At 34.6% G+C, this 19,710-nt stretch overlaps 2 protein-coding genes across 2 annotated transcripts; one reads left to right on the top strand and one right to left on the bottom strand.

Moving 5' to 3' along the window:
* Positions 1-3,785: 3,785 nt before the first annotated feature.
* Positions 3,786-4,724, top strand: LOC130833234 (olfactory receptor 6C75-like). Its single transcript, XM_057702655.1, has one exon. It carries the CDS (start codon positions 3,786-3,788, stop codon positions 4,722-4,724), a length of 939 nt encoding a protein of 312 aa, XP_057558638.1.
* A 4,929-nt stretch (positions 4,725-9,653) lies between these two features.
* On the bottom strand, positions 9,654-10,589 carry LOC130833555 (olfactory receptor 6C2-like). The gene has a single exon (XM_057703302.1). The coding sequence runs from the start codon at positions 10,587-10,589 to the stop codon at positions 9,654-9,656; it is 936 nt and encodes a 311-aa protein (XP_057559285.1).
* Positions 10,590-19,710: the final 9,121 nt, after the last annotated feature.

Below are 19,710 nucleotides of genomic sequence, written 5' to 3' on the forward strand. Positions count from 1 at the left end.
CTGTATATATATTCTTCTTTATCAATTCATCTGTTCATAGACACTTAAGTTGCTTCTATATCTTGGCAATTGTAAATAATGCTAGTATAAACATTGGGAATGCATGTATCTTTTCAAATTAGTGTTTCCATTTTCATGAGATATATACCCAGGAGTGGAATTGCTGGATCACATGATAGTTCTATTTTTAGTTTTTTGAGGAACCTCCATACCGTTTTCCATAATGGCTGCACCAATTTACATTCCCAGCAACAGTGTACTAGGGTTCCCTTTTCTCCACATCCTCCCAACATTTATTTGTGGTCTTTTTGATGGTAGCCCTTCTGACAGGCCTGAGGTGATATCTCATTGTCAATGGACCTGGAGGGTATCATGCTAAGTGAAATAAGTCAGCCAGGGAAAGATAAATACTGTATGTTATCACTTACATATGGAATCTATAAAATGAAACAAATGAATTTAACAAAACAGAAACAGGCTTACAGATATAGAGAACAAACTAGTGGTAACCAGGAAGTGGGAAGAGGAAAGAGGGGCGGGGCAAAATAAGGATAGCCAGCTTCTATGTGAAGGTATATTAGTGGGATTATGCTGCATTTCTTTTCCACTTCACAGGGTTTCTATTTCTTTCATACATGGTAAGTCAAGGGTTGAGGCATCCTTTCTTTTAATATTTTTGTTTTAAATACTTGAGAGAAATACCTTAAAGTTATTAATGTTGGGATGTCATTTTTCCTTAATTTCTGGAAGTGCCCTGCATTTTTTACTCTCCTTGGATACAATTGTCATATCATCATTTAGCCTCGTATCTCCTTTCATTCAATAAAGTTTCTTTGGGGTCTTAAATACTACTCTCCTTGTATTGGTTCTTATGTACTGAGGTAATTGATACCCAAATTAATTACCTTGGAGCATGCCACAATTCATGATAAAATTAGTAACTTTTCAACCATCTCAACAATGATTTTCTGAATGAAAAATTTTGTTAAACGTGGTCAATCTAATGGAATTTTATACCTTTAACCTGAGATCATAAAGTTAATCATTGGATAATAAAATGAATGTGATCATGACCCACCAATTGTTCTTGTTCACTCACTGTCATAGATTTTTAATAACCTCAGTTCCCTACTGATATACTCACCCTTCACATTCTATTACAATGTGCTATGCAACTCAGTTTTACTGCAAACATTTAGTGTCTTCTGTTCATTAATCCCAAAGGAAACTTTTCTTTTGTGTTGTTTTGCTTCTTTTCCCTCCTCAGTAAGTCCCTTGAGTATATAATTAAATAAACAATAGAAGAAAGCTCATTTTTTTTAGTGTGTGAAATTATGAAATATTTCCCTACTTGGAGGATATGTTAACACTTTGTCAAATATCCCTGGTCCCTGGATTTTTTTCTATTTTCATTTCCAAATGGAAAGAATATAAGAATGTATTATATTAATTATACATATGGTATCATTTGGACATATTCACTCTAAATTCTAGAGAATTTATCTTATTCGGCTTAGAACCAAATAAAGTAGTTTCTATTACCCAAGTCCAGAATGTTGGCCTAAATTCTCACTTACAAGAGTGAGGTAGGAGGTGGAAGATTTACAGAAGCAGAGAATACATGCCACCTTTTTGCATTGACTTGCAACTTAAAAGTCATTTTTCTTTCAACTTCTTCCTGAAAAAATATTGTCTAGACTTTGAGTATATTCATAATACATTATGAGCTCATTTTTAATCCCTTTTCCCATCTTAGAAGAAAATACAGGAAAATACAGGAAGTAGGTAAGTGCTTTAGACTTTGGATCTTTTATTTTTAATTGTAAATTAAAGTTATTTTGTAGAAATCAAAGGCAGACATTTAGAAGTAGTTTGGTTTTTTTCTTTCTGGATAATCATTTTTACATCTTTTTTGTATAGAAATATAAAATACAAGGGTGCCTATTCCCAAAATGCACCTAAACCTATCCATTGTTTATTTGATTAATTGCATAAGTTTAATATAACAACAGGTAAGTTGAGAAAAGAAGACTAATGAAATGATCTCAGAAGAGAGAAATCGTCACTCTATGGCCATAATTTTGCCACACTTTAGTTATCAAATTCTTTTTGCATGATTACATCTTCCTAAAGAGATATTTTTCTATTCATTACTAAGAAAAATAGAAGGTATCAAGATGCTGATTACATGAGAACAGATGTGAAAAAGAACAGATCATTTTCATTTAGCAGCCAATAATACAAAGCAGTTTTCGACACATAAGATATCATTAATTACTCAAAATCTTTTTACACTTGATTCTGGAAAGCACTGTGATATTCAGACGAACCCTCTGGACTAGGTTAGATTTTATTATTTTAAATCAAACTAGGTGAAAACTATTAAGGAAGCAATACATAACTGTTCTGGGCAGGCATAAATTTTGACATGGGGACTAAGGAAAGGAAACATGAAATGGTAAAACATTTTAGGTATATGATAGATCTTAAAAGATAGATGAAGAGTTTACCACATTGAGAAAAAAAGTCATCAGCAGCAATTCTAAGTTTCACAAAGATAACTCTAAAACAGAGAAAATGCATATTTTTACTTCTTTGTGCTTTGGGAGTTTGTTTGTGTGTTTGTTTTTGTCTCAGGAATCATGTTAATGGCAAACTTCATATGGAAGTAGTCCAACTCACCTACAATCGGGCAAACAAAACATTCTGAAGAAGAAGAAAAACACTTAGTATATGTCTTGAAAACAATGTAGCTGGTTTCTAAAATGTGTTTAGGGATTTAAAAACCACTATTTAAAATGTGCTTACTAGAGTTTCAATGTTTTTGAATTTATACAATGATTTCTCCCTTTTCTTTGTATTGATGCTCTGAAGTTTTTCTTATTTATAAAAGCTATCTACTATCACAATTGTATTCCTAAAAGGAAAATCTTGATAAATAGATACCTTCCTTAATTTTGCAGAGAGAATTTTAGATTTATATCAAGATCAGGCAAGTGATCTATGAACTCTCTTTTAGCTCTGAGATACTGTGACTATGTGCTATGATTTTTAGGTCCCACCTGTAATTTTCTGATTTGCCACCCAGTTGGCAACGATTCTGAATTATGTTCTTTACTGTTGTCATTCTTGAAGCAGTAATATATATTGCAGTGTGTCTTAAACAAATGTGAGTCATTTTCCCTTTCTTAAAAAAAAGTATATGTGCCATTCTCATGCATAATTTCCATAGATTTGAAGTGAATTCAAAAACATTCTGAAATCTATTAATGTACTTAATGCTAAGACCTTGTGGTGAATACCCATTACGATAAAGTTAAAAAGAAATAAGGGGTTGAATTTAAAAGGTCTGCAGTTCAACTTCCAACTGAATTACTAACACAGTACTTCTCCATTAGGCTATGAATTTGTAAACTTTGTAGGGACACAAATGCTTAGATCTCATCTAAGGGATTCAGATGGATTGTGCCAGTTGTGTCTTGTACACTTATCTTCATTAAAGATTCACCAGGTTTCTGTTGGAAAGCTGAGATTTAGATATATACCCCACACAAACTCTTTAATCTGAGCCTCAGTTTGTTTCTCTAAAAAGCGGGTACATTAACCCTCTACTCAAAGAGGGTTGTTGGATATTAACAAGAAAATTTATGTACATCCCCAAACACAGTGCCTAGCACATTGTTGGTGTCAATGAATGTTAGCTACTATCTTTTCTTCTCTGCCAGTTCTGACAGCTGTTTTTTTACCTGTTTTTGTCTATCTTTGATAAAACCCATTCGAGATAAATGAGGAACCATTCAATGCAGACAGAGTTCATTCTTTTGGGTCTGACAGATGACCCTGTGCTGCACATTGTAGCTTTCCTCCTTCTGTTTTGTGCCTATGTGTTGAGTGTGACAGGAAACTTAACCATCATCACTCTCACTCTGCTGGATTCCCACCTTCAGACGCCCATGTATTTCTTTCTACGAAATTTCTCCTTTTTAGAAATCTCATTCACAACTGTCTGTATTCCAAGGTTCTTGGTGAGCCTTGTGACAAAGGACAGAACTATTTCCTATACAAGTTGTATGACTCAGTTATTTTTTTTTATCTTTTTGGGAGTAACTGAATTTTACCTTCTGGCTGCTATGTCCTATGACCGTTATGCGGCTATATGTAAACCACTACATTACACCACTCTCATGAGCAACGGAGTTTGCTACCACCTTGTACTCAGCTCTTGGGCAACTGGTTTCCTGATTGTCTTTCCTCCAGTGATCTTAGGGCTCAAGCTGGAATTCTGTGATTCCAATGTCATTGATCATTTTATCTGTGATTCTTCTCCCATCCTACAGATCTCTTGTTCAGATACACATTTCCTAGAGCTGATGTCTTTTTTCTTGGCTCTGGTGACACTGATGGTCACACTGATGTTAGTGCTTCTCTCCTATGGGTATATCATCAAGACAATTCTCAAATTCCCTTCTGCTCAGCAACGGACCAAAGCCTTTTCCACCTGTTCTTCCCACATGATTGTAGTTTCCCTTTCTTATGGAAGCTGCATCTTCATGTACATAAAACCTTCAGCAAATGATAGAGTAACTTTAAGCAAAGGAGTAGCTGTGCTCAATACCTCAGTTGCCCCTTTGTTGAATCCCTTCATTTATACCCTAAGGAACCAGCAAGTGAAACAGGCCTTTAAGGACATGGTCCAAAAACTTCTGTTTGCTTCAAACAAGTGAAAAAATTCTACGAAGTATGGAGAACAAAAAGGAATATACATGGTGACCTTTTAATCTTGGTTTAGTTTCTCTTAGTCTGTATTTTTTTTAGATTATATTAGCAATTTCAGCCAATTTGGGGCCTCCTTCCATGCTATCATTTCTTGCTAGAAATTCTATTCTACAAACCTATTGTTTTATTGATTTCAGGAATGCAAAATTTTAAATGTGATATTTTTCACAGAACACATTGTCTGAAACAAATGTTTTCATGCGCTGTATATGAGCTTATATTTTAGATACTTTTCCAGAACTTGCATAGGTATAAGATGTTTGTAGCTGGAAACATATTTTTAGAACAAAAAATGACTAAAGAAAGAAAGAAACCACAAAATCAATTATTTAGTCAGGAAAATAGTTCAATTATAATAGATATAGCATTCTGCTCTTGAGAATATTGTGCTTCATAAGTGTCATATTTTTTTATGTGTGAGTAGATTGTACAAATTATAAAGTAAGGTATAATTTATAAATTTTTACAAAATACTTTTTCACTCAGTAGGATAATAAATTGTGATCCTTCTTTATGTGATAAATAAGAAAAATAGTAATCAAATTCTGTATGACTGCAAATGTAAATGTTTTTAATTAAAATTCTAAATTTTTGAATTTCTGAAAGACATATTGTCTACCTATGCCTGTGAGTTAAATTATAATGTAAGGAATTACTTCCTTGAATTACTTCAAAGGCTAAAGTACATTCTACTTCTTCCACAGAATTTTCCTGATTGAATAAAGCTATTTTCTCTATCTAAAAATTCCTCATTGTGGTGTAATACTTATTTTTCCATATAATGCTAATCTGCACTTTAATGTTCTATTACTGTTAATCGAGACTTTGGTAATGTTACTGGTGATGATAGTGCTACAGGCTAAATCTCAGAAAGGTCAGTGGCGTCAGTAGCATTTTTTTCTTCCTGTTAATCAAGTCGATGTTAACGTAAAGTATTGCTATACTTTGAGCAAAAGAGATGAGGGAAAGAAAATGTGAGTACAAATTCCATAAGATAAAAAGTGATGTTTGCAACTTATTGAAGGAAAAATCAAATGAATGCCAGAGGTCAAATTGAGAGTCTCTGCAAAAGATAAGGTATTGAATTTTCTTTAAAACCCAGTCAAAAAATGGGTCATGTAAAATGTGTAATTGCATGCTTTTGCACTTCTATTATTTGCTTTTATAGTAAAATAGCCTACATATTTCTTTGGAATTTTGAATTGGTTTATAGGAGTATCTGAGAGTAGGGGAAAATATTTCTTAGACTGATTCAGTTCAATCTCTTTAAAACCTACTATATGAAATTTACAAATTTGGCTGTATTAATAGAACAAAAAATGTATTAATATATATGGTGACATGAGTTTGAAAATATGTTCCATAGCATAATCCTATACCTTAGTCAATAATAAAGATAAGATGAAAATTATTTCTTGAGAATCTACAAATGTGACATATTGTAGAATGCCTGTCAAAACCAAAGCTCTAAATTTTAGTTTTGTGGACAAAGAATTTCACCTGACATTTTAGTAAACAAAATATGTTGCAGCCATCAAGTCATCAGCCATTTCTGCCACCCCTGAAGGTGCACCCTGAACACAATTCAGAGTGGAGAAAACAGGTTACTGGCCTTACATAGTTAAGATGCATATCAAAGAAATAATTTCAATGAGCCCAGACTCTTGCATCTTCCCACACAGAGAAAAGCACTGAAAACATTCACTCGAGATGTCTAGGTTTTGTGATTAGCAGTACTCTTTTGATTACTGAACAAACAACTGCATGTTTGTTTGTTTTCAGCAAGAACTCCTGTATATCCTGGGTCCCCCCTTACATCTTTGGAACAGCTCCTCAGAGCTGAGAGTATGTATGCTGAGCTTATAGTCCTCAGTAAGGCCACCAAATAAAGCACAATTCTCAACTTTTAGCTTCTACATATTTTTTTCATTCTATAGTGTATTTATACATAGGTGCTCTGAGAAAAACTAGCTAACACACTTAGCTACTGCCTAAAATTATTCCAAGATTGATTACTAAGATCATCATGAGAAGAGGAAGATACCTATATTCAAGTTTTTCTTAGAGATTAAGAGAGAATTTGATTTTAAAAAATAGCTATCCCAGGTTCTGTTAAAACTAGGAAGCTTGGAACAAATATGCATTCTGTAGCAAGTAGATCTGAATGTTTGGTTGTCAACTGAGCATTTTCACATACAGTAATACTGGGGGTAGTGTTATAATGCAAGATATGAAGAAGTATACATAATGTAGTATTGATTCCAAGGTCACTCTATGTTTTCTGTCAAATAGTTGAATCTGCAAATAAAAATGTGATTACAGACACTATGTATATATGTAACTGTGAAGGATTCTATGGGGCCTTTATGGGACCAAGACCTCCCCCTGTCTATTCTGCCTGCCTCTTGTTTATAGAGAACCTGTAGTCCCCCAAGCCTCCCCTGAGTCACAAAAGCTTGGCCCAAGAATTAAAGATTGAAAGAAATATGAATATGTAGGGACAAAAATAGCAGTTGCACCAGCAGAACTTGTAAGAATTTAAACAGTAATTCAGCCCTATGGCAGTCAGAGAATTTTTCATTCCTCTCTGAAGTGCCTAGATAACAGGATCTGATGCACATTTCCTGAGTTGTTTTACAGATGCTAAAACCCCCACCAAAGGAAGAAGTTAACTACTTGATGACCATGAGCACATAGCCCCAGACCTACTGGACCCTGAGGATTGATCATGTTAACCCCTGTGACACTGCCCTGTTACCTCACCATCAACCAGTCACAGAATTGTTCAGACACCATGCAACCCCCCACCCCACCTTGCCTTTAAAAACTGCTTCCCTGAAACCAGCTGGGGTGTTCAGGTCTTCTGAGCATGAGCCGCCCTGTTTCCTCGCTTGCCCTGCAGTAAACCTTTCTCCACTCCAAACTCTGATGTGTCTGCTTGTTTGGCCTCAGCACGGGTTGGGCACATGAACCTGGGTTCGACAACAAAAGGGGGTAGAATACTTACATCTAAAACAGTCAAAGTCTTGTACTAGTTATTAAATATTGAACAGACACATTCCTGTAATTTATTGAAAATATAGCAGCTATTAAGTTTTGCATCTGTGTCTAGTATATTGAGCCACCTCTTAGTAGGTAGAACCACGAAAATAGAGTCCATTTTCTGAGTCCATTCTAAGGGGAGAAACTAAACCTCTAGAAGTAAATGGTGTAGATTCTCTGGTGCTAATTGGGGCCCATCATCATGTTAGATTGTAAGCAATTCTGGCAGCAGGGTGTAGTTTCTAAATGCTATTTCCCATTGAAAGGAACCAGGGCCTCTTGGAGAAAGAGTTTGTAGGTTAGGGTGAGGAAACATACAAATTGAGCCTGGAAAATCTTTTCGTGTCAGAAGAAATGGAAGCAGAAAAATATCATATGAAGATACAGGATGCATGAGGGTAGGGCATTATAAAAGAAAATTGACTGATGACCAGCGAAAGTTTCTAGGACATCAAATTACTACCCCAGGACACTGATAAAGGAGAGAAGGAACCACATATTTAACCTGTTTACCTGTAAATATTAAGTTTCAGGTAATCAAATAGTTTATCAAAGAAGTAGTGAATTCATAGAAACACAAAAGAAAACAATAGTTTGGACATCTTAATGTTAACAGATCTAAACAATGTGTCATACTTGCAAAAAAAATTTGTGAAATTTTGATGCAGACATTTATAATTGACATATCAGACTGCTGATACCTGAATACACTGATCAATCTAAGCATTACCAAAAGTAGGTCCAGCAGACTTTATAAGGCTTATAACATCTTGTAATAGGAGGCATACAGCCTTGCTTAACAACTCTTTTTGCCAATAATATGAATCTAAATCTATCATTAATCAAATTTAAATACTATGTAAGAAGAAATTTGGTTTTAGAGAAATAAATTGAGTGATACTGTAAGGAAGCATCAGTTAAATAATCAATGACATTCTACACTAATATGACCTCATTTCATCATCAATTAAGGTAAAAAAAGGATTATAAAGGAATAGAAAAAGCATTGTAAGTAATATAACAACCAAATGTGACTGAGAATTTTGTTGGATTTTGATTCACACACCTAATTGTTAAAAACAACAAAACAAACAAACAAAAAAAAAAACATATTTATGTGAACCAGGGAAACACGAACACACTCTGAATATGAGAATCTATTGTCAGTTGTTGATAATATTGATGTATGAGACAATGGCACGGTGGTGAGTAAAAAACCATTTTATCAGTAAGCTATACCTACTGATAAACTTGTGGGTACCAATCTCTTTCATGTAATTTAAATGAAGGTTTAAATCCTTAGCATCAATTACCAATGCATTTCTCACTTTAATTTAATCTATGTCCTGTTGGCAATTTTTAAATAACTTTTATATTGAATTAGATCCATTCAATAAACATGTAAATTGTAATTTTAAAGTTTCCTTATTAGTAAAGACTTCTTTGAAATTCTAAATCTTTATACTTATTCCTTACTTTAAAATATACTTGTGCTTTGGGGTTTTGAGAATTTTTCCCTATTACATTTGGAAATAGTATTCTTTCTTTTTAATATTATTTCTCTCTTTATTTGAGTAAATTTGGAGAAATGATATGCAGTCCTTTCAGCACTGGGAATGAAGATTGAGAGTGAGGTCATACTTTGGTTTCCTGAAACAACTGTTTTCATTTTTTCATAATGGTTGTAATTCTCAAAGAGGTTGGTTTATAAGGGGACAATAGAGGTGATTTGATCAGGGTCAGTACTGAATGGAAGACGAAATCTAGTTCAGGAAGAGACCAAATAGGATAAGCACATAAGAAAATTATTTAGGGATCCTGATTTCAACATTCCCCTAGTTCTTTGAGAGCAATAAAATTCTTTTGACTAAGTCATTAAAGGCTTGTTTCACTTGCTTGTTCCTCAGAGTATAAATAAATGGGTTTAACATGGGGGAAATGGAAGTAGTGATTATTAATACTCCCTTATTAATGGTCATTTCGTCTTTGGATGAAGGTTTGATATAGACAAAGATGCAGCTGCCATAGGTGATAGAAACCACAATAAAGTGGGAAGAACACGTGGAAAAGGCTTTTGTCCTTTGCTGGGCAGAGGGGAATCTTAGAATTGTTCTGATGATAAACATGTAGGACAAGACCATACACATAAGAGTCAGAATAAAGATCAACACAGAGCCAACAAGAGTCATCTCCTCGATGAACCATGTATCTGAGCATAAGATCTTCAGGAGTGGATTAACATCACAGAAAAAGTGGTCAATGACAGAGTCACAGAACTCCAGGTCCAGTCCCAAGCAAAATGGTGGAAAAACGATCAAGAAAGTGGTCATCCAGCAGCAGAAGATCAGCATTCTGCAGACCCTCTGGTTCATGATGCTCACGTAATGCAGGGGCTTGCAGATGGCTACATAGCGGTCATAGGACATGGTGGCCAAGAGAAAAAACTCTGTTATTCCAAACATATATGTAACAAATAGTTGGGATACACAAGCATTATAGCTAATGGTCCTGTCACCTGTTGATATACTGTACAAGAATCTCGGAATGCAGGCAGAAGTGAATGAGATCTCTAAGAAGGAAAAATTTTGGAGGAAAAAGTACATCGCAGTTTTAAGATGAGAATCCACTGCTATGAGGGTGATGATGAGGAGGTTTCCAGTCACACTCAACATGTAGGTGATGAGCAGAAATACGAAAATGAAAGTCTGCGTGTGCAGGTCATCTGTTAATCCCAAGAGGATGAAACTGACTACTGACGTGTGGTTTCTCATTCCTGGGTCCTGACTTCTGCCCAGTCTGCATGTAAAACTGAGGGAGGTTCTCATTCCTGAGTCCTGACTTCTGTACAGTCTGCATGTAAAACTGAGGGAGGTAAGATCTGAGAAGAGGTTGAGAGAAATGTTTTACAATCGATTTTGTGTAGAAAAGTCAACCAATGTATTTTGCATGTATCTTCTTTTAGTTGAAAATGAGTATTTTTAAATAATTCGTGCTGTAAGCTCTGTTGATATGTCACTTCTAGGCTAGAAACTTGGCTTTCAAACATTTTTGACCACAAAATATGCTAAGATACACATTTTATATTGTAGTCCAATGTGCATGCAACCACACACACACAAACATGATACTTACATATCCTTTGATGCCCTGCACTCTGAAGTTTTCTATGCAGCCTATAAAAATATTGAATCACTATGATGTATACCTGAAACTAATATAACACTGTAATCAACTATACTTCTATTTGAAAATAAATAAATACAAATATCACCAAATCGATTTAAAACTCTGCTAAATAGTGATAACCTGTTTTTGAAACAAACATTTCATTTTTTAGAGATTCTTTACATATATTGTCTAAGTAAAACATACTTTTTCCATGATATTTTTTTAAATATACGCTATTCTTTTAATTTATGCCTTGGTATACATTTTTTTCATAGCACATTTATCTCCTAGAAGCAATGAAATTATGAACTCAGGATATCATTTTTTCTAAGAATTTTTCCTTTATCACTAATTGAAATATCACAAAGTTTAATTATATGCTTGAAGGGTTTTTTTCCTGGATAAATTGAAAATGCATACGGGTTTCTATATCATTTGCCAAAGAAGTTGAGGACTCTGTTCCACTGCCATGACCAAACCTATACTCAATCTACAAAGGACAGTCCCTGTATTAAAAATCCCTTTCCAAGGTCTTTCCCTAGACACTTTCAAATTGTTTTTGCCTTTAACTGATTGTCACTGATTTCCCACTTTGGTACACAACACAGAGAGCATTTTTGATACATACCAGATTCACTGAGTGAAAAATGTTTTGTACACAGCTTACAAATTAACATTCTTAATGTTTATAATTATATCTGATATTTGTCTCACTAAAACACTCAGATTCCTTTTGATCAAGTCACTGATGTTATAATCAGCTCTATAAGTAGTAAACACATTCTCCAGTCTGACTTTCATCCTTAGCTTCTCATAATTTTCTCTAACTCCATCCAGACATCCAACCAACTCCTCACTGCTTCCAATATGGCTTCTGAACACACCACTCCAATGAAACCACACTTGGCTATTTTAGCTATTATTTTTTAAGTTTCAATGAAGTGTAGCCCATTTGCACTTTCTGTTACATTTGAAACTATCATTCACTCCCTCTATTTATGTTGTTCTACATGCATTGTTTCATAATTTCCACACTCCTGGTTTTTGTTTTCTCCTTATGAGAACCTCTTCTACTATTCTTCTTTATAACATTACTATTTCTCACACTTGGCCCCTAAATCATCTTCTCTGCTTATCTCTGTGTTTCTCCTGGAAATTGATGAAATCCCATGAAGTCAATTTGTCATTTAAAATTTGATAATTTTATGTCCTCATGGTCTCTAAAATGAATATCTTTCTCACTTACACTGCCAGGATTCCTATTGCTATTCTCATGTCTTACATTTCAAGTCCATAAATAACCTTGCCTATTAAATCTTAACATGTTAAAAAAGTAAAAAATAAATAAAATTTGATACTTTTCAAATGCTGCATATTAGATATGATCTCTTTAAATGTGAAACATTTTCACCTGGCAATTTCACACTCCCTCTAAGCAAACATGTTCAAAATGCAATGCCTTATCAACTGCATCTGTGTTCATCCCTTGCCTTAGTCCTTCTTCACTGTACTAAAACCAAAAACCAACGTTGATTGCCCTACCTTAACAACTGAGATCTAATTTTCTTAGCATAACCCTATCTTGAAGCTCTATTGACACTGCAGTATTTCCACGTAATTTTGCTGTTTCCCTGACTCAAACACTGGGAAGTTTTATTTATTTGTTTGCTTGGTGGTCTTGGAGTTATGGAGTAGTGCTAAAAACACACCGTGGTGAGAGTCCAGTATTGTAGTTATCTTACGTGGACTACCTGTCTGGAAAGCATTTTTATCTAACCATTTGTGCTTTTCCCCTCCTTGTGACTCCATCTGTTTGCTCATTCTGACCTATATATCTGGCATTTAGTGATTTGTTCCTCTATTTTCTGTCTAGGCTCTTCCAAATAGTCTCCTAAGCTCCCAAACAGCAGTTAAGACCTATGTGTTTTGTCACACCCTATGCTCACACTGTATTCAAAATCTCATTTAATGTAATAAGAAGAGAACTGAAGGAGTCTGAGATATAGAATTAATTCTAGATGATATTTACCCTTAGATCTAGATCAATTTCTATTGCTTAATATATGGAATCAATTTTAAAACTACTCTGTCTCTAAGTCCAGGGATTCTTGTTGGCTTTTACATTTGGTGGAGGAAATGTTCCAGGTGGCTCTCAAACCACACTGTAACCTATCCACTCAGCACGTATGGAACACTTGCATTACGGCCAAAAAGTACTAACTGACCTATCACCATATTTGGCAGAGAAATAGCTTTCCTTTTATGGCTTTTATTCATGCTTCCTCAATATACCTGACAGAAGTATATCAACACCAGAGATTAAGGACTCAAATTCTGGATTTGGACCAATAGCTGCTTTGGGGTTCTTCCTCACCAACACCAAGTAAACACACTAACACCTGCTGAAATGATTTTGCTCTCCAAATTTTGTTCCAGGCCATCAATAAATTTATTGAGAAGAAACAATTTCTTTTAGAAATTCCAATTAACTAGCTATGTGACAGTGTCACTTGATTGCTTTAAAATATTCCTTTTCTGCAGAAATGGGAGCTAATCATGTGCCCATTTCCCATAATAAATCTCCCAGACTTTACAGCCTCCATTAAAGAAAAGGAGCACTGACCTTGTTTTAAAACATGTTTTAGCGGGGAGGGTGGGGGGGACTCAAGGGGAGGGAGTCAAGGAAGGGAGGGAATATGGGGATATGTGTATAAAAACAGATGATTGAACCTGGTGTACCCCCCCAAAAAAAAATAATAATAATAATAACAAAAAAAAAAAGAAAGAAAGAAAAGGAGAGAATGTTAAGCAGTGAGAAAGCTGGCACCTAGCAGATGTTCAGTAAGTCTTTAGAATGAATGAATGAAAGAGAAAGCAATGTGATGAAAGCTAAGGTTAAGTTACTGTCCCCACATTCCCCAAGCTCGGTTGTGGTAAATAAAGACACGGTGTCAGAAAAAAAAAAAAAAAAAAAAAAACAACAAATAAAAACATGTTTTAGGATGAGCTGGGGGCTCTTCCAAATATGTGACCATCACACATGTAACAATAAACTAAACAAATATTAACAATAAAGACTAAATAATTAGAATAATTAAATAGCATAACAGACTCAAGATATAGAAAAGGATTGTGTATACAACCCACCTACCTCTCTTTTCTTCAGTCTTGAGACATCTAGTTGGTGCCTTACACAACTCTGGAAACTTCAGGCCCTGTCTTTCCTTCTAATATCTTGAAAAATAGACACTGTTGTTTGACTGATACCTGTTTACCCCTCTTGCCTTTCAGAGAACTGAACATTGTAAGGAGTTAATCATCTCAACAGATAATATCCCATTCAAAGCTGCTTCTAGAAGTCCTTCATTTCACCTATTTTTAAGTCGCCCTCTATTTTTAGTGCAAAACCCAGCCTCGTCAGAATCCTCAGTCAATTCAAAATTATGAACTCTTGCTTCTTTTAACAAAATTCAATTAATTATTCCTATCTTTCTGATTTTGGCATGACATGTCAAACTGTTTATAAGAGATCATAATGTTCTGTCTCACAAAGACCACAGATGTAGTGGTTTCAGTTGGTTATTTATCGTTGGACATCCTGAGAGTTAGAGGATGAAGAAGAATATGTCTGAATAGGCTTGTACGTGGACTTCTGGTCACTCTTACTCATGGACCCACACTCACCTCACAGGCAGCTCTGAGATGGCTCTGATTGATCTGATCCTTCATTTCTAACATGTTGCCAAGACATTCTTACCAAGGCGTTTGTGTTCCTTTGAAAGGTATTTGTGACCCCAAGGTCTGGGGGAACATCAGGAACTCTCTCTAGTGTGGATGGACGTGATATTCGACCCTTCCTAGACGAAGTGAGAATTTCTCACAGTAGCAACATTGATGTTTGTTTTATGTCCCAAACAGAAAATCCAGTGAATAAACCTGAGTGCTAGGGGAATCGGGTTTTAAAGTCACTTATGAATCTTTTGTGTAACCTTCTGGCAAAAATCCTGAAACATGCAACCATGGGGACAGTGTCCTCAGAGAACTGAAGATTCCACAATGACATTCAACACAGAACTTTTACATAAAATAAAAACGAAATGAAAAAGCACAAGCAGATCTTTTCTTCCTTTTGTTCAATAACATCTACAGCCGCTAATCACTGCTAACAAAATACAATTACCCCTTGCTCCTTCTAATTTAATTTTACCTTGAGTAATTGCTATTTATTATAAACTACATACAAGTTTCATTTTATTTGTGGTTACCCTCAGTATATATATTTATTGGTTTTCTTTATACTTTCTCATGTTATTTTTTACAATTTTGGTAAATTACACATAACGCAAAATTTACCATCTCAGCTAGTTAAAACGTACAATTCAGTAGTATTAAGTTCATTTCTATTGCTGTGTATTACCCTTAATACTTTTACACACATATTCAATGCTGTGTTTTTCTTGTAATATCAGGAATATTGATATTCTTAGACCCTCATTCCTACCAGGGCAACTCAGTCAGCCTGATTTTTGTCTTTCTTCCTCTGGTTCTGGACTAGTTTACAGGATACTGCTCACTAGTGTCTTATGTTGAATGGTAATACCTTCTTTTTATTATCAATATTATTTCAGACTTAAGAATAAGTGTTATTCATCTTTGTAATAGCCTGCTCCTGTTACCCTACAGATAATTTCCTCTCTTGGATTAATGCATTTTTCTTTCTTGCTAGAGTACACCATATAGTAATTCTATTGGTTATAACAAAAGTTAAACCTTTTAGGTCTTTTCATTGCTTAAATTGTTTTGATTTAGTCTCATACATAAATGGTTCCTTTCCCATGTGTATAATTTTTGTTAGAAATAATTTTCCTGGAGAAATTTCATCTTCTCTTACTAATAATTCCAGGGATGAACCTATTTTATATATTGATACATTAATACAAAAGTACAGTACATGTTAGATAATCATTCCTAAGAAGTGTTTAGAATCTTTATTTATTTATTTATACTAATTTTTGTTTGACTAATTTTTATTGAAGCGTAATTGCTTTACAATGTTGTGTTAGTTTCTACTGTACAGCAAAGTGAATCAGCCATACATATGCATACATCCCCTCCCTTTTGGACTTCCTTCCCTTTCAGGTCTCCACAGTGCATTTAGTAGAGTTCCCTGTGCTATGCAGTAGGTTCTCATTAGCTATCTATTTTATACATAGTGTGTATATATGTCAATCCCAATCTCCCAATTCATCCCACCTTCCCTTTCCCCCATAGTATTCATATGTTTGTTCTCTACATCTGTGTCTCTATTTCTGCTTTGCAAATAAGTTCATCTGTACCATTTTTCTTGTAGATTCCACATATAACTGGTAGTATATGGTATTTGTTTTCCTCTTTCTGACTTACTTCACTCTGTATGACAGTCTCTAGGTCCATCCACGTCTCTGCAAATGGCACTATTTTGTTCCTTTTCTGGCTGAGTAATATTTTAATATATACCTTACCACATCTTCTTTATCCATTCCTCTGTTGATGGACATTGAAGTTGCCGCCATATCCTGGCTACTGTAAATAGTGCTGCAGTGAACATTGGGGTGCATGCATCTTTTTCAATTGTGGTTTTCTCTGGGTATATGCCCTGTAATGGGATTACTGGGTCATATGGTAATTCAATTTTAATTTTTTAATGATCCTCCATACTGTTCTCTGTAGTTGCTGTATCAATTTGCATTCCCACCAACAGCATAGGAGCATTCCCTTTCCTCCACACCTGTTGAGCATTTATTGTTTGTAGAATTTTTGATAATGGCCATTCTGACTGGTATGAGGTGATACTTGATTATAGTTTTGATTTCTACTTCTCTAATAATTAGTGATGTTCAGCTTCTTCTCCTGTGTTGGCTATCTGTATGTCTTCTTTGGAGAAATGTGTATTTAAGTCTACCACTCATTTTTAACTTGGGTTGTTTTTTTTTTTTAATTGAGCTGCATGTACTGTTTGTATATTTTGATGGTTAATCACTTGTCGATTGCTTCATTTGCAAATATTTTCTCCCATTCTCAGGGTTGGCTTTCTGTTTTGTTTATGGTTTCCATTGCTGTGCAGAAGCTTTTAAGTTTCATTAGATCCCATCTATTTATTTTTTTATTATAATTTTCATTACTCTAGCAAGTAGGTCAAAAAATTTATTGCTGTGATTATATCAAAGAGTCTTCTGTGTATGTTTTCCTCTGAGAGTTTTATAATGTCTGACCTTACATTTAGGTATTTAATCCATTTTGAGTTTATTATTGTATATGGTATAATTTCATTCTTACATGTACCTGTCTAGTTTTCCCAGAACCATTTATTGAAGAGATGGTCTTTTCTCTATTATATCTTCTTACAGAAATGAGTAGATGTTTGGTCAAACAGTAAAAACTTTCAGTTATAAGACAAATAAGTTCTGAGGATCCAATGTACAGCATGGGGAGTATAGTTAATTATATCGTATTATGTACTAGAAAGTTTCTAAGAGAGTACATCTTAATCTCACCACACACGTACAAAAAAAAATGGTAGTTGTGTGATGTGATGGAGGTGTTAGCTGATGCTATGGTGGTAATCATTTTGCATTCTAGAAGTGTGTGAATCGACATATTGTGCAACTTAAATTTACACAGTTTTAAATGTCCACTATATCTCAATAAAGCTGGAAAAATTAAAACCTCAGAGAGAATAAAGCAACTCACTACCACCTCCTGCCACCCGCCTCCCCTCCTCTTGGACATCAAAATTTGTTCAGAGAAAAGGGATTAGAATATCTTTTGTTTGGATTTTTTTAAATGGAAAAAATGCTGACATTTCAAAGGCAACATCTCCATCTTATTATTGCTGATATATATTACATATAATATACATATTATAATATATATATACCACATCATCTTTATCTATACATCTGCTGATAGACACTAGGTTGCTGCCATGTCTTGGCGATTTTAAATACTGCTACTGTAAACATTGCGGTGCTTGTATCTTTTCAAATTACTTTTTTCATTTTCTTCAGATAAATGCTCAGGAGTGGAATTGCTGGATCATATAATAGTTCTATTATTAGTTTTTTGTGAAATCTCCATACAGTTTTCCATAGTGGCTGCACCAATTTACATTCCCAGGAACAATGCACTAGGGTTCCCTTTTCTCCACATCCTCCCAACATTTATTTGTGGTCTTTTTGATGATAGCCCTTCAAATAGGTGTGAGGTGGTATCGCATTTGTAAATGGACCCAGAATGTATCATGCTAAGTGAAATCAGTTAGCCAGGGGAAAATAAACACTGTGTGTTATCACTTACAAATGGAATCTATAAAATGAAACAAATAAATGAATATAACAAAACAGAAACAGGCTTACAGATATAGAGAACAAACCAGTGGTTACCAGTGGGTATAGGAAAGGGGGAGGGGCAAAATAGGGATAGCCAGCTCTTGCCATTCTATGTGAAGATTAACATATGTTAGTGGGATTATGCTGCACTTCTTTTCCACTCGCAGGGTTTCTGCTTCTTTCATACATGGTAAGTCAAGGGTTGGGACATCTTTTCTTTTAATATTTTCATTTTAATACTTGAGAGAAATACCTTAAAGTTATTAATGTCATGATGTCATGCTGCCTTAAGTTCTAAGCCATTGGAAGTATCCTGTGTTTTTTACACTCCTTGGATACAATTCTCATACCACCATATAGCCTCATACCTCCTTTTATTCAGTAATGTTTCTTTTGGGTTTTAAATACTGCCCTCCTTGTGTTGGGTCTTATGTACTGAGGTAATTGATACCCAAATTAATCAGCTTGGAGCATGCCACAATTCACGATAAAATTAGTAACTTTCAACCATCTCAACAAGGATTTTCTGAATGAAAAATTTTGTTAAATGTGGTCAATCTAATGGAATTCTGCACCTTTAACCTGAAATCATAAAGTTAATTATTGAATACTAAAATGAATATGATCATGACCCACCAATTCTTCTTGTTCACTGTCTTATAGATATTTAATAACCTCAGTTCTCTATAGGTATACTCACCTTTCACATTCTATTATAATATGCCATATTTGTCGGTTTTATTGCATACAAGTAGTGTCTTCTGTTCATTAATCCCAAGCAAAGCTTTTCTTTTGTGTTATTTTGCTACTTTTTCCTTCTCAATGAATCCTTTGAGTATGTAATTAAATAAATGATAAAAGAAAGCTCACTTTTTTAGTGTGTGAAATTAGCTATAAAATAGCTCCCAACTTGGATGATATACTAACACTTTTGTCAAATAGCCCTGGATGTTTTTCTATTTTCATTTCCAAATAGAAAGAATATAAGAATGTATTATATTAATAATACACATGACATCATTTGGACATATTCGCATTAAATTCTAGAGAATGTTGGCCTAGGTTCAAACTTATGTACAAGAGTGAGGTGGGAGGTGGAAAATTTACAGAAGCAGAGAATACATGCCACCTTTTTGCTTTGAGTTGCCAATTAAAAGTCCTTTTCCTTTCAAATTCTTGCTGAAATAATATTGTGTGGACTTTGAGTACAATCATTTTCCATTTTGAGCTTATTTTTTTCTCCCTTTTCACATCTTAGAAGAAAATACAGGAACTAGGTAAGTGCTTTGGAGTTTGGATCTTTTATTTCTAACTGTAAATTAAGGTAATTTTGTGGAAAGCAAAGGGAGATATTCAT

The sequence above is a fragment of the Hippopotamus amphibius genome, chromosome 12 (genome assembly GCF_030028045.1).
Source record: "Hippopotamus amphibius kiboko isolate mHipAmp2 chromosome 12, mHipAmp2.hap2, whole genome shotgun sequence".
NCBI classification, from domain to species: domain Eukaryota; kingdom Metazoa; phylum Chordata; class Mammalia; order Artiodactyla; family Hippopotamidae; genus Hippopotamus; species Hippopotamus amphibius.